We start from the raw sequence: 13,173 nt of genomic DNA, 5'->3' as shown, positions 1-13,173 counted from the left end.
TCAAAGCTACTCATCTCTTTTTATGTCTGAACTGCAACTGCTGACATCATTTTAGGTTAGTTGCACCAACTGGCTGGCCAATGCTGTCCAAATTAAATGCGCGGGTTATGCTGTTGTCCCATATTATCACTCAGTATGTGTGCATGTAACACAGCATAAAACATATCCTTATGATCGCACTTGACTATACTTCCACTGCACTTGACACAAAATCAAGTGAGATTCAAGCAAATGTGGAAGAACACATCAGGTTTATTCTTATGATGAATACAGCACAGTTGGAGGTCCCTGTCCATAAAGTTCCAAATCTTCTCAATTGCGGAGAGATCCTGTGATCTTGCTGGCAAAGGTATGATTTGACGAACATGAAGACAAGCAGTAGAAACTCTTGCCATGTGCAGGCAGGCATTATCTTACTGAAATGTAAGCCCAGGATGGCTTGCCATGAAGGGCAACAAAACGGGGCTTAGAATATCATCAATGTACTGCTGAGCTGTAAGGGTGCTGCAGGTGGCAACCAAAGGGGTCCTGCTGTGAAAAGAAATGGCACCCCACGTCATCACTCCTGGTTGTTGGACCATATGGTGGTGCAACAGTGAGGTTGGTATCCCACCACTGTCTGGGGCATCTCCAGACACATCTTCAGCCTGGAAGCTCATTAACTGGAATGGAATTGTCTTTGATGATGAGTCCCTCTTCAAACTGAGCCCCAATGACCAGCAAAGATGTGTCTGGAGACATCCCAGACAGTAGTGGGATACCAACCCGACTGTCAAGTGCCACACAGCCTGACAACCAGGAGTAATGGTCTGGGGTGCCATTTAATTTCACAACAGGGTCCCTTTGGTTGTCATTCGCAGCACCCTTACAGCACAGCAATACATCAGCAATATTCAATGTCCTGGTTTGTTGCCCATCATGGCAAGTGATGCTGGGCTTACATTTCAGCAAGATAACGTCTGTTCGCACATGGCAAGAGTTTCTACTGCTTGTCTATGTACCTACCTTGATCAGCATGGTTGCTCAATCTCTGCGCAATCGGGAATATCTGTAGCATGATGGGCAGGGCCCTCCAATCCACATGAGGTTTTGACAGGCTAATGCACCAGTTGGACAGAAATTGGTATGATATCCCTCAGGAGGACACCCAACAACTCTTTCAATTGATGCAGAGTCAAATAACTGCAGGCATAAGCGACAGAGGCATGGACCAATGAGTTACTGACTTGCTCAATTTCTGAAGCTCTTTCTCTTGAATAAATCATCCAATTTTTCTGAAATTGATATAGGTAATTTGTTTGTCTGTTTTTGCATGGATGTGTGGGAGACTGAGAGTGGGAGTATGACAGTGTTTATCTTATTACACTCAGGATTTTTGTCACTGAAAACACAGTTTTAGGTATTTTAATCATAGTCATCTCTTCATATTTTGGTAAGAGCATGATCATTCAACCATGCCAACTAGGTGCCAAAGGATAAGCTCCACACCCCTCCTCCGTGCAGAGGTTTGTGAACCACTACTCATAGTTTCAAGCATACAATTTCTTATCTGTTCCAGAACTACCAGTACTCCATAAAGGTATATACCATAACCTGTTGTAGATTTTCATAAACCATCTGTAAGCAGAAAAGGAGGGCATTTTGCATAGGCCCACTGTATGTAGATACAGAGGCAGTTAGCATGTTGGTACTTAAAAGACCAAGAATATTGCGTCTGTGAAGTTTTGAAATCAGGAGAGAGGTACTGGCAGGTCTTAAATGTGTGGAGTGTTGTAGGTTGAGCTTGGATAGCTCATTCGGTGAGGGTCTGATTTCTTGTGATTTATGTTTTACTTGTGTTTTCCCTTGCACCAGTTGCTCATTAAACTGTTGTGTGAAAACTGAGTGTTTTATAACACTCAAAGAATTTGTAAATGTATAACCTTGATTAAAAAGCTCATTGCTATGTGGCTGCCACAGTGATTTTAAGTCCAAGCTGACTGCTACTGTGGCAGTAAGTATGACTGTACTCAGAATACTAAATCTGGCAGTTCATATGATTTGGTTGCATTGTGCACTGTGAAAGTTCAATGCATATATCTTCTCTTGGATTCAAGTATTTGCTGTATCAAGTAGTCCTGTTCTGGTAAAGAGCATACATTGGAAACTTCAAGTCCAACTTGTGAGGCTCCTTGTGGCATAACTTTTCCTATACTTTATTTTGTCTGCATGTTAAAAGTACATATATAAAGTACAAACAAACACAATTTATATTATTTTTCTAACATACCAATAGTAGCAGTTTCATCAGAACACTGCCTGTGACAGACTATTTGGCTATCTGAACACCTCTCAACACTTTGTGCTCCAGAGTTCATGACCAAGTGAAGTGATACTGTGGTAAGGTACTGGAGTTGTATTCAGGATGGTGGCAGTTCAAATTCCCATCCAACAGTCCATCCAAATTTAGGTTTTCCATGAATTTCCTAAATTGATTAAGGTAAAAACCAGAATGGTTCCTTTGAAAGAGTACAGTCTGCATTATTCTCCATCTTCCTCCACTCTGAGCTTGTACTCCATCTCTGATGACTGTATCATAAACATGACGTTAAAGCCTAATCTTCCTTCCGTACATAGTCCAACTGTGATGCATGTTGTAGGCTGACAGAAACCAGCCACAGACAGAAGGTTGCTTCATACTGCAGTGACCGCATGTGATTTATAGTTACAGCTGCTGCACTAACTTCAACAAATGTATACAATAGTTGCCTACAAATGTCATGTATATTTCCATAGTAAATAAAGTGAATACCCTGCAGGAGAAGTTTGACAGGAATGCAGACACTGTCATTTGAGTTTGACTTTCTTGATTGGCGTCATGAAGAACTTAAGGTGTTAGAAAATGGTATAATAGGTATTCAGCTAGATTATAGACAGTGCTGACTATCTTTTAAACTTTAAAGTATCTAATGAGGAAGGGTGCATAAATTTAGCATTTGCTAACACCTGTGTGAGAAAACTTTATCATAGTTGTGGCAAAGTTAGTCATGTGAGAATGGCTTATGCAGCATGTGGCATAAGGAACATCAAAGTATATGATCTAACATCATGATTAAAATTTACCTGAACATACAAATAAATTAGACTGTCACCACAATTAGCTTATGGTGAAAGAGTACATTAATGAAAGGAAAAGTAATTACAAAACAAGTGTGTCCAAAACATCACTGAACAGTTAGATATGATGCTGACCTTGAAACTCGTGTCATATATATAAATAGTATTTCATGATTACCTCAAAAGCTTCAAAATGTAGTAGTAGTAGTAGTAGTAGTAACTGGCGTGAAAAGAAATTCAGTTCATAAATTACATTTTCCACAAATTTTGAAAAGCTGAATTTTATGGTGAATAATATATGATTTTGGTATGTGTTTTGGTCCACAGAGCCTGAAAATGAAATTTATTGGTTTGCTCTCATTTTTGAAAGAATATATATTGTATGTATTAGTAGCAACTCGGTGAATAATATAGACATTGGGTTGTTCACAGGCACATAAACCAGACTGAAAACTTTTGCTCACTTTCACTCGAACCCTTTTTTGAGCTAGAGTGAAACACACACACACACACACACACACACACACACACACACACACACACACACACACACACACACTTGTACAGCTACAATATGCTGGATGAATATACTGTGCTGGGACTGCAGCGTTGGATGGTGTGACCACCAACCAACTGTCCACCTGAATGAATGGTCACCACCAAACTGTGACCAAGAACAGAGCTGGCCATCCACTGGCAGAACTTGCTGCTGAGAACAAGACACTTGATTTCAGTGTGTGCTACTCAACCTGCCCCAACAACAGCTTCTGTAAACTACATAGGTGGGGGTTGTTCTTGTGACACATCCTTCATTCCCATAATCCTCCTAGCCTCAATGTGTGCTAACCCTCTGCCCCACACTCACCTCTACTCTGCCCCAGGATGCTAACTTCACTCATCCAGTACCCATTCCCTCTTACCTGCAATCTCTCCTTCCTTTGCTCTGTCATACCCTCCCAGTTCACTCCTCCACGTCAGTCTCATCAAGTGCTTTATGAACTTGCAGGTGGGTGTCAGTACTGGTACCTGCGTCACATTTCTATCCCATGCATCTGCAGTCTCTCTCTCCCATATTCGTATCTTGTATGCCTGCTGCCTCCTTTCCATCTGTCATGGCCATCAGCTCTCTCTTGAGTGCTTGCGTCCTTTCTTCCCTACCCACTCCACCTGACACAACCCCTCGCCCCAATCAAGCTGCAGAACTGCAATACTGGCCAAGTATATTCAGTTGGCACATTAGCCATACAGAGGTGTGATTTGTCTGAAAGCTAGCATTTATGTGCCTGTTGATGACTCGTGTGTACTATTTGGTGAACTGTCATCTTCACTCCTAAATTACTTATGTTCTGCCAGAAGAACTCTCTATTATTATATTTATTGTGTGTATATTACAACAAAAGGGGAAAATATAAATACCTTAAAAGCATCTCTTACTGACCTACCACTGATACTGTGTTGCAGAAGTGTTCAGTTGCACCATCCAGAAATAATCACTTAATATGGCAGTACTCTGTTTCCCCATTGTACCTGTACTCCACCAGAGAAGTGTCCTGGTGAATGCTCTCACCGTGTTAATTGATTGCAGCTGGAGAATTTGGTATTGCACGCAGGTCATCAACGAGTTCTTTAAATTGTCTGGTTTGTAATTTCCCGAAAAACTATAAAACTATAAAACCAGAGTTTCTGCTATCCTGTGTCATTTCTTGCATTCAGGAATTCTATGCAAAATCTCGCAAGAGGCTAAAAGGGCCTCAGAAGTCATATTTGTCATTTTAGCAAAGGTCTTCTGGGTAGAAAGTAAAAGAATTTCGTGACAAAAAATTCTTTTGTTTTTCCTCTTAATTCAGGATGTTTAATTGCAAGATGTTACAAATTACACACTGCAGGCAGTCTTCATCATTGATTGTAGTTTTTGTGAATCCTATCAATTAATAGTTCACATCATTCTTTCACATTTTCAAGTTTGCAGCATCTCCCACCCCTCCACCACTTGATGGACCACTGGTGTCTTTATGTCTGTCACTAATCAGGAACCACTTCATACTGCAATCAAATCTTCCTCATGAAAGAGTGTAAGGAGGTGTGAAGATAAACAAGCCAAAGCTTGCACTGTGCATGATAGTTAAGGATACAGTCACAGTGCAGCCAACAATGGGCACTTCTGTTGATGGCTGACATTGCCTAGCTCTCCTGATCATTTCAAACAATGCTAAAAATATGACTGTGGTTCCATTGTTGTCTGGCAAATTCATTCCAAATCAATGGCATCTTCTTTGTTTGAAGGAAAAGATAAACACACTTTGTTGGTGATAATTTTCTTTTTTAGTATACCACGACTCCTCTTGCATGCCATTCCCCCCCCCCCCCCCCCCCTGCCCACCCCCCCTCCCTGGAAACGCACCCTACAGTTTGAGAACCCATGACCTAGGGGGATGTGGAAAGCCAGTTGAAAACCACATCCTGGCTGGATGGCTGGCAGGCAGGCATACCAACCCTTGCCATTAATCTGCTAGGTGGATTTGACCTGGGACAGGTGCATCACTTTAACCTGGAAGTGGCACTTTAACCTGCACCTGTATCTGGGTGGGTAGCATGTAGCTTTTCCATAGTTTCTACAAATCATTTAAGGCAAAGGCCAGAATGGTCTCTCTACCAATCTGAGTTTGTACTCCGTCTCTAATGAACTTGTTATCAACTGTATGTGAAACTGTAATCTTCCACCTCACGTTTCCAGCATTGTCTTGTCAACATAGCTTCTTTGCCATTTCTGTTGTGTCTTTCATAATAGTAGAACTTGCATAAAATGTTGAAATTAATACCTTATAAGATGAAAACCAATTTTGTCCTAAATGGGCTGAATGGATGGAAGTTTTTAACGTGTTGTTGAAACTATGTATAGGGTATTTGCTTTAGCACCATTTAAAGTTTATTAAAAAAAGGCACTTCAAGAAAAATGTAGAAATTGTCGTCTTGTAAACTGAAATAGCTTTCAGTGGTATGGTCCTCTTTTGTCATTATGGGGACCACATTCATTTTTGTTGTTTTGAGCTAAGATTATTCTTCCTTAGAAAATTAATACCTTTTTCCTTAACTGTGTATGCAGTTTCATCTGTGTTTATATATTATATGTCAGTGGGTTTGTAAGGTAGCATCTCCAATTAAAAAATCTGTTGAAGTTTTGTTTGTAGTTTCTGTCTTGACATATTTAGGTCTTTGGATATGTAGTTCTGTGTTTCACTTTTGATGTACTAGGTACCTTCAGTCATCCACAAAGTTAATGAGACACTTCTGTTGTTCATGTTCTTATTCCCATCAAGCTGGATAATGCAGGTACTGTAGGGCCTTGATAATCTGGCATGCTCAGGGATTTGTCAATGTCAGATTATCAAATCTTCTAGATTATCAAGGTTATTTTTAAAAACCTGGTTTAATGGAATGGAATTATGCAACCCCTGTAGTCTTAACGTAGAAAAACAAATAGTAGTTATTTATTAAATGCAACACAACTGGAGAGATTACAGTATAAATAAATTAAAAGTATTTATTACTTTTCTGTAAAAAAAATTGAATTAAAAGTCAAATAATCTACTGCTCTATTAAATCAGTTTAAGACTCTAAAGTTTTAGTGAAGTTAATGTACATAATAATTTTTTGCATGCGAATGACAAAATAAAGTAAGCACCCTCTGTATGAAAAGATAAAGAACAAACTATGAGGTTTGCTCAGAAAGTTTCAGAACTTCATTCACAAAATTTTTGTTTGCATACTTTTTACTTATTCTGCATGCTTTCCATTGAAATACTCACCACCACCACAATTGATACACTGCTCCCAATGCCATTTCCACTTCTAGAAGCAGTCTCTGTATGCCTCTTGCTGGATTGCGCAAAGCACGTCTCTGATTTTTCTTTTATCGTGTCTGTCATTGTAAATCTTCATTCTTTCAACAGGGGGAAAAAAAGGAATGCAGGGGCTAGGTCTGGGGAGTATGGAGGATAAGGCAGCACAGTGATTTTGTTTCTTATGCAATAATCACATACCAACAGTGATGAATGTGCGGGTGCATTATCGTGATGCAAGAGCCATGAATTCTCTTGTCTCATTTCAAGCCATTTCCTTCTCACATGTTCTCGTAGGTGTTGCAACATGTCCTGATAGTACCATTGATTAATAGTTTGTCTACTACCATTGATTAATAGTTTGTCCCTTTGGCACAAATTCAAGATGAACTAATTCTTCAAAGTCAAAGAAAACTATCAGCAAGGGTTTGGCATTTGACCTGACCCGAAAAGCTTTCTTTGGTCTTGGAGAACCTTTCCTGATCTATTATGAGGATTGAAACTTGGTCTCAACATCATAACTGTAGACCCAAGTCTCATTGCCAGTTATGGTTCTCTTACAGAACATCTCGTTCTCATTTGCGTGATCAAAAACTCTTCACAGATTGCGAGGCGAAGGTCTTCCTGGTCCTGACTCATGAGCTGTGGGATGAACTTGGCAGCATCGGATTACACCAGTGAAAAATACAAATGAGTTGCACACTTGTCCTGTTTGATTTATGACAAAAGCTTACTTTCACAAAACTTCAAATGTGTGCAAAACGGCCTTGTCCAAAATGTCAAAAAACAGTGTGATACTATGCGCTGTTGTCCTCAGATGGACTGTCTCTATGTCTGGTCTTGTGTCATACATAACTAAAATATCAGGAATATCAGCAGAATGTGGAGATATTATGGATAATAGGCTAAAACACCAGTGCCACTGAGTAATAAATGAAACTGAGTATTCACAAGGAAAAATTGAATGTATGGCTATTGAAGCAGAAATGAGAATGTGCAGTTGTGCACTTTCACACATTTTTCACCTCCCAATCTACCATAGATGATGCATACTACAAGCTTGTTCATTGCTTCTGTGATTTATCCTGTCTTGTTTGATACTGAGATGATTAACAAAATTCAGATTCTTGTTGCTGACAGTTGCTTCGAATCTGTTCAGAGACTTTCTCTTGTTTGGTTAGTGGTGTAAGTTGGTATTCATGAAGCAGATGACTGTGGTTACTCTTGTGAGGTTGCTAGGAGGCATATTACTTGGAGGGCTATGATTTGTTACATACTCATGACAGTTAGCAGCCCAATTAAAGTAGTATTGACTGGAAGTGATAAGACAACAGCTTTTGCAGCAAAATTGGAACTGGTTATGAAACCAGTTACTTCATCTGAAAGTGAGCACTCTACTATGTGGACAGGGCATTGCTGCAATAAAACTCTCTCATTGCCGTATCATCTTAGCTAAGTTAGATATCTTGCAACATGAAAGAAGAGAATAGGGGAAGCATATTCATCAAATGACCCTCGTGGAATCAAAAACTTTACTTTTCCAGTCTCATGTGATATTTTAAGCAGTAATTATTCAGAATATTTCATTGAGCTGACAAGAAAAATTCAAGCAAATTTAGTAGTATCGAGTCAGTCCCACACCCACAAATCACTGTCATGATTTAGCGGAGTTGCTAAACATTGCCTGCGCCATTGCAAAGTCTTCATTATGTTAGTGGAAACAAGAATGTGTTTTGAATTGTGCATGATTGGATTTGGAAATCCAACCTAGTGTGAGACAATGTGACATATTTAATGTTGTTCCTAATCCAGGGGAACTACTTTATTCAGCATTTACAAATATGCCTCATCTGTCGGTCTTGCCAGCAGGAGGATTTCCAACTCACAATCAAGGTCACAAATATTAGCATTACTGTCATGAGAGATCCTATACACAACCACGTTAGCCAGGGAATGGCAGTACATTATGCAAGTGGAGTTGCCACAGCTAGCATGGCCCAAACTTTTTGTTACCACCAAAGATCATGGAGAAGAACAATTATATTATTACCAAATGAGATACATTTTTATGAATTTTAAGAATTTGATCAGGTCTTTGGGCTTCACTTTAGACTGTACAGAAACATGGATCCTGCTCCTAAGGGACCAAAATGCAAAAGGATTAAGGACATTGAACACTTTTAAACTGCCATATGCATAGGTCATGAGAAATAACCAAAACCTATCTACTTAAGTCCTACAAGGCTTTTTTGCAGTCTCGGCTTAATAATAAGTGTGTGGCTTATTGGTTGCCAGTCTTCATACATTAAAGCAATAGACATTCACCATGAAAGGATTAGACTGTCAACAGCGCCATTTAAGTCAGTCCTGCATCTGGCCCTTGTGATGGAAGTAGAGAGCTATGACTTGCCATTTGGTGTCAGCTCCTCACGATGCATCATGCATACAGTTACTGGGATCTCATACCGTTGAACATGCAATGGAGTGCACCCTCATAAATTGACTCTATGCAAAAAGGCCGTTTGGGAACTGCACAAAGCAGGAACTGATAGCACTTAGTACTGGCGAAATTTCTGTTTTAAACCATTGATGAAGTCACCACACTCATGGTTACTGAAAATTCTCAGAGTAGCTTGAAGATTATTATGAGAATAATTGTTCCTGAGGCTACATTTTTAAACCTCTGCCACACAGGGCCAGTGTAAGGCCCAACTGATGCAAACAGCCTCTTGGAATGGCAAGCTGAGAGTAGTTCAGAATTTGTACAGAGGTTGTATCATAATTAGTAGTGGAAACAACCCATTTCCATGCTCACCAGATTTAGATTTATTTTTAAAGTGACCAAGGAAATGCAACTAATGTATGAGGAAGGGAGGAGGGAAGGACAAGGAGGCAGGAGTACCAAACAATATGTCACTTCTGTGGAAAAATATTCTCGAATCAGCCCTGGTGCCACAACCATGTAAAGATAGAGCTAAACAGGTGATGCCATCATCTGTTCTGTGGTATTACCTGGAACTGTCCACATGATTTACATACGAATTGAATTTACAGTGTATACTCAGAGGTCTATTCAATCTTGAGGGCATTCAAGCTGATGAGATGCATCCAAATTGTGAAATTACTGATCAGGAATTCGAAATACGCTGCAGATGAAGCAGTCAAAGATTTCTGAATGGGACATATTGTGGCACAATGTGCCAACTACTCACATGCAATAACTTTGCTATTGAAGCACAGGATCATGTGTTTGTGGGAAGAAGAGTGGCTCAAAGTTAGTGACAACTAGCTGTGGTCTGTTATGCCAACAATCTAGCCATATGTTTCTCCATCTGGCCTCTGAGGTAAGAGTAAGTTTTTAACTCATCTCCAGATGGGCCACTGTACTATGATGCAAGACTTCTTCCTCTAGTGAGACTCCCTGTGAGTTTATGATGGTTGTGGCATAAAACTTTTAGTGTGTCACATTTTTTAATGAATTTGTTTTGAATCAACGAGAGCTATCCACAATGAATTTTGACCTTGCAGCAGAGTGTATACTGATGTGAAACTTCCTGGCAGATTAAAACTGAGTGCTGGACTGGGACTCAAACCTGGGACGTTTGCCTTTTATGTGGAAGTGCTCTACTGACTGAGTTACCCCAACATGACTCACGACCTGCCCTCACTGTATTACTTCTGAGAAGTTCTCCTGCATACACTGCTGGACTAGCACTCGTGGAAGTATTTTGGAGATTAAGAGATGTGGTACTAGCAGAAGTAAAGCTGTGAGGTTGGGTTGTGAGTCATGCTAAAATAGCTCAGTGAGTAGAGCACTTGTCTGCAAAAAGCAAAGGTCCCAGTTTTGAGTCCCATTCCAGCACACAGCTTTAATCTGACAAGTATTTCCAGTTACGTACAATATAGTAACCTACCATTTTCAGTCCCTTTGGCACACACACGTGTGTGTGTGTGTGTGTTATATATATATATATATATATATATATATATATATATATATATATATATATATATATATATATATATATATTGCAAACTGGTTTTTAAGAAGGTTTTATGCTTACATTTTCAGTATTCACAGTTTTTAACCACATTGATTATCATCATGATGCATTTACCTGCAGATCACATTCTTTTTTTAAGTTTGTTACATTGATTTATGTTTCAGGTTTAGTGTGAAACTGTACTTTGTTGAGTCTGTCTAAATTTCAGTCTGATATACATATTGTGCTGTAGACAAAATATACTAAAATGGATGAATTTATTTTGCAGGGGCAGTGCCTTATTAATGTTGGTGGAGATGTCGTGTGTGCCACTTACTATACAGAAGAATGATTGTATAATATTGTATATTTCAAATAATCAAAGATGTTGCATTAAATTTTCTACATGTCTATAACATAAATATTTATTGTTGTGCAATTGGAAAAGTTTGGAAATACTTGGCCAGATGTGGCTTAAGCTCAGCTCAGCTCAGGTTGTGAACATCAGATTTTGATATTCAAACAAATAATTGACATTTTCTGTGCTATTGTAATTACAATAGCAAATGTTGTGTGTAACTTCTGTTGGTATTTTGTACTTTATAAGCAACTGAAGCTGAAATAGCAACTGAAGATCGTACTTAAATAACTGAAGATCGTACTTAAATAGCAACTGAAGATCGTACTTAAATAGCAACTGAAGATCGTACTTAAATAGCAACTGAAGATTGTACTTAAATAGTAACTGAAGATCATACTTAAATTCAACATTAATTATAATACTCACAGTTTGAAGTACAAGTCATATAAAAAGTTGCTACAGAAATGGTAACAAGGATACATATTGGAAGCTTCTCACTGGTACCATTGAACACGTAGTCTGCTTTTGTAATGGTTTCAAAAACATTTTTGCTTTGGTGTGGAGCCAAGCAGTTCCCAATTTTTAGCATTAAAGCTGAACTAAACATGGATGATCTAAAAGATTTCATATATGCTTCAAATTTTTTAATGAAGAACAGCATAAAGAGTTTGGCAGCTATTTGTTTATTTTCAGAGTGGTCAGTTTTGCTCATATCATTGTTGATGCTATAGATATATTTGTGAAAGCTGTATTATTTTAGATTAATTTTAACTGCAGTTTCTTTTTATATATGATTAAAAGATTTTTTAATGTGTGTGCCTTAGGTGATGTATACATGTGTGTTTTAAACTGTTGTGCACATGTCAGAATTTTCTTTAAATGAAGTAATGTGTAACATGCAGCTGTTGTATTATCATGTGGAATGGATATTTATATGTGATATTATCACTGATGTGAATCGTTGTTAGTGAATGTTATTTTTGCTGTAAATAAAAACAGTGAAGAACGTGAAATAAAAGAAAATAATTGTTTGAATCATATGTCAATAATTAGTTTCTTTTTTAGATAGACAATTGTGTTTTTTCTGAGGGTGGGAGGTGAAAGGAGGTCCAGTTTGGATTTGTCATAATTATCACCTTGGAATCATGTTTACAATTAACTACAAATTTGTAAAGAAGAAACCGCATACAATACAAAGAAATAACCGTTCTGATCTGTACACAGAAATAAGGTGTAGGAGTACTCTTTCCAACTAACATTAAAATTAAATGACAAAGCAGTCACTAAATTTGAACAGTGACCACTTGCCATCTGACTGAAATATAGTAACAGTTTATAGCCACCAGAATGAATTTTTTGCTCTGGAGTGGAGAGTGTGCTCAAATGAAACTTTCCTAGAAGATTAAAACTGTGTGCCAGAATGAGGCTCGAACTTAGGACCTTTGCCTTTCACGGGCAAGTGTTCAAGTTCCAGTTTATAGCTATTATCTGACAGTGGTGGGTAATTGTCTACTATGTCAGTGTGGCGTACCTGTATTTGTTAGTTCAGACCATGTCAGAACTGCAGTTTTTTTTCCACTGGTAAATCGTGTAAAAATAAAAATAAGCATAGTGACATAATGCCATTTTGCCACTTAAATATTACATATAATTTATGAGTACTGCTAGCTGCTGATGTAAACTACAGACAAATTACACAAATGTTATCGAAGTGGAAAACTTCACATCATAAAAGCTGATTGTGAAGTAGCTGCTTATGTTAAGGAAAATCAGCAGTCACATTGCAAATAAGTGCAAGAGTTTATTCTATAAAGGAAGGAAGAAAGACAAGTGTTACATTGATGCCAAGGTAACTTTTTGGTTAAAATTTTGTTTCACCACTTAATGATCTTGG

The 13,173-nt window shown here is 38.4% G+C and overlaps 1 protein-coding gene across 3 annotated transcripts in view; it reads left to right on the top strand.

The window, feature by feature from the left end:
• Positions 1 to 12,266, top strand: part of LOC124556845 (C2 domain-containing protein 5) — a 226,041-nt gene extending 213,775 nt beyond the window's left edge. For 2 of the 3 annotated variants that reach the window (XM_047130864.1, XM_047130863.1), the window contains one exon: positions 11,208 to 12,266. In XM_047130864.1, coding sequence (XP_046986820.1) covers positions 11,208 to 11,270 — 63 coding nt within the window. In that variant the 3' untranslated portion in view covers positions 11,271 to 12,266. The remainder of the gene's footprint in view (positions 1 to 11,207) is intronic. The other variant, XM_047130865.1, reaches the window with a different exon arrangement.
• The last annotated feature ends 907 nt before the right edge of the window (positions 12,267 to 13,173 follow it).

The sequence above is a fragment of the Schistocerca americana genome, chromosome X (genome assembly GCF_021461395.2).
Source record: "Schistocerca americana isolate TAMUIC-IGC-003095 chromosome X, iqSchAmer2.1, whole genome shotgun sequence".
Classification (NCBI taxonomy): Eukaryota; Metazoa; Arthropoda; class Insecta; order Orthoptera; family Acrididae; genus Schistocerca; species Schistocerca americana.
The sequence above is the reverse complement of the archived record's forward strand: the minus strand, read 5'-3'. Positions and strand labels throughout refer to the sequence as shown.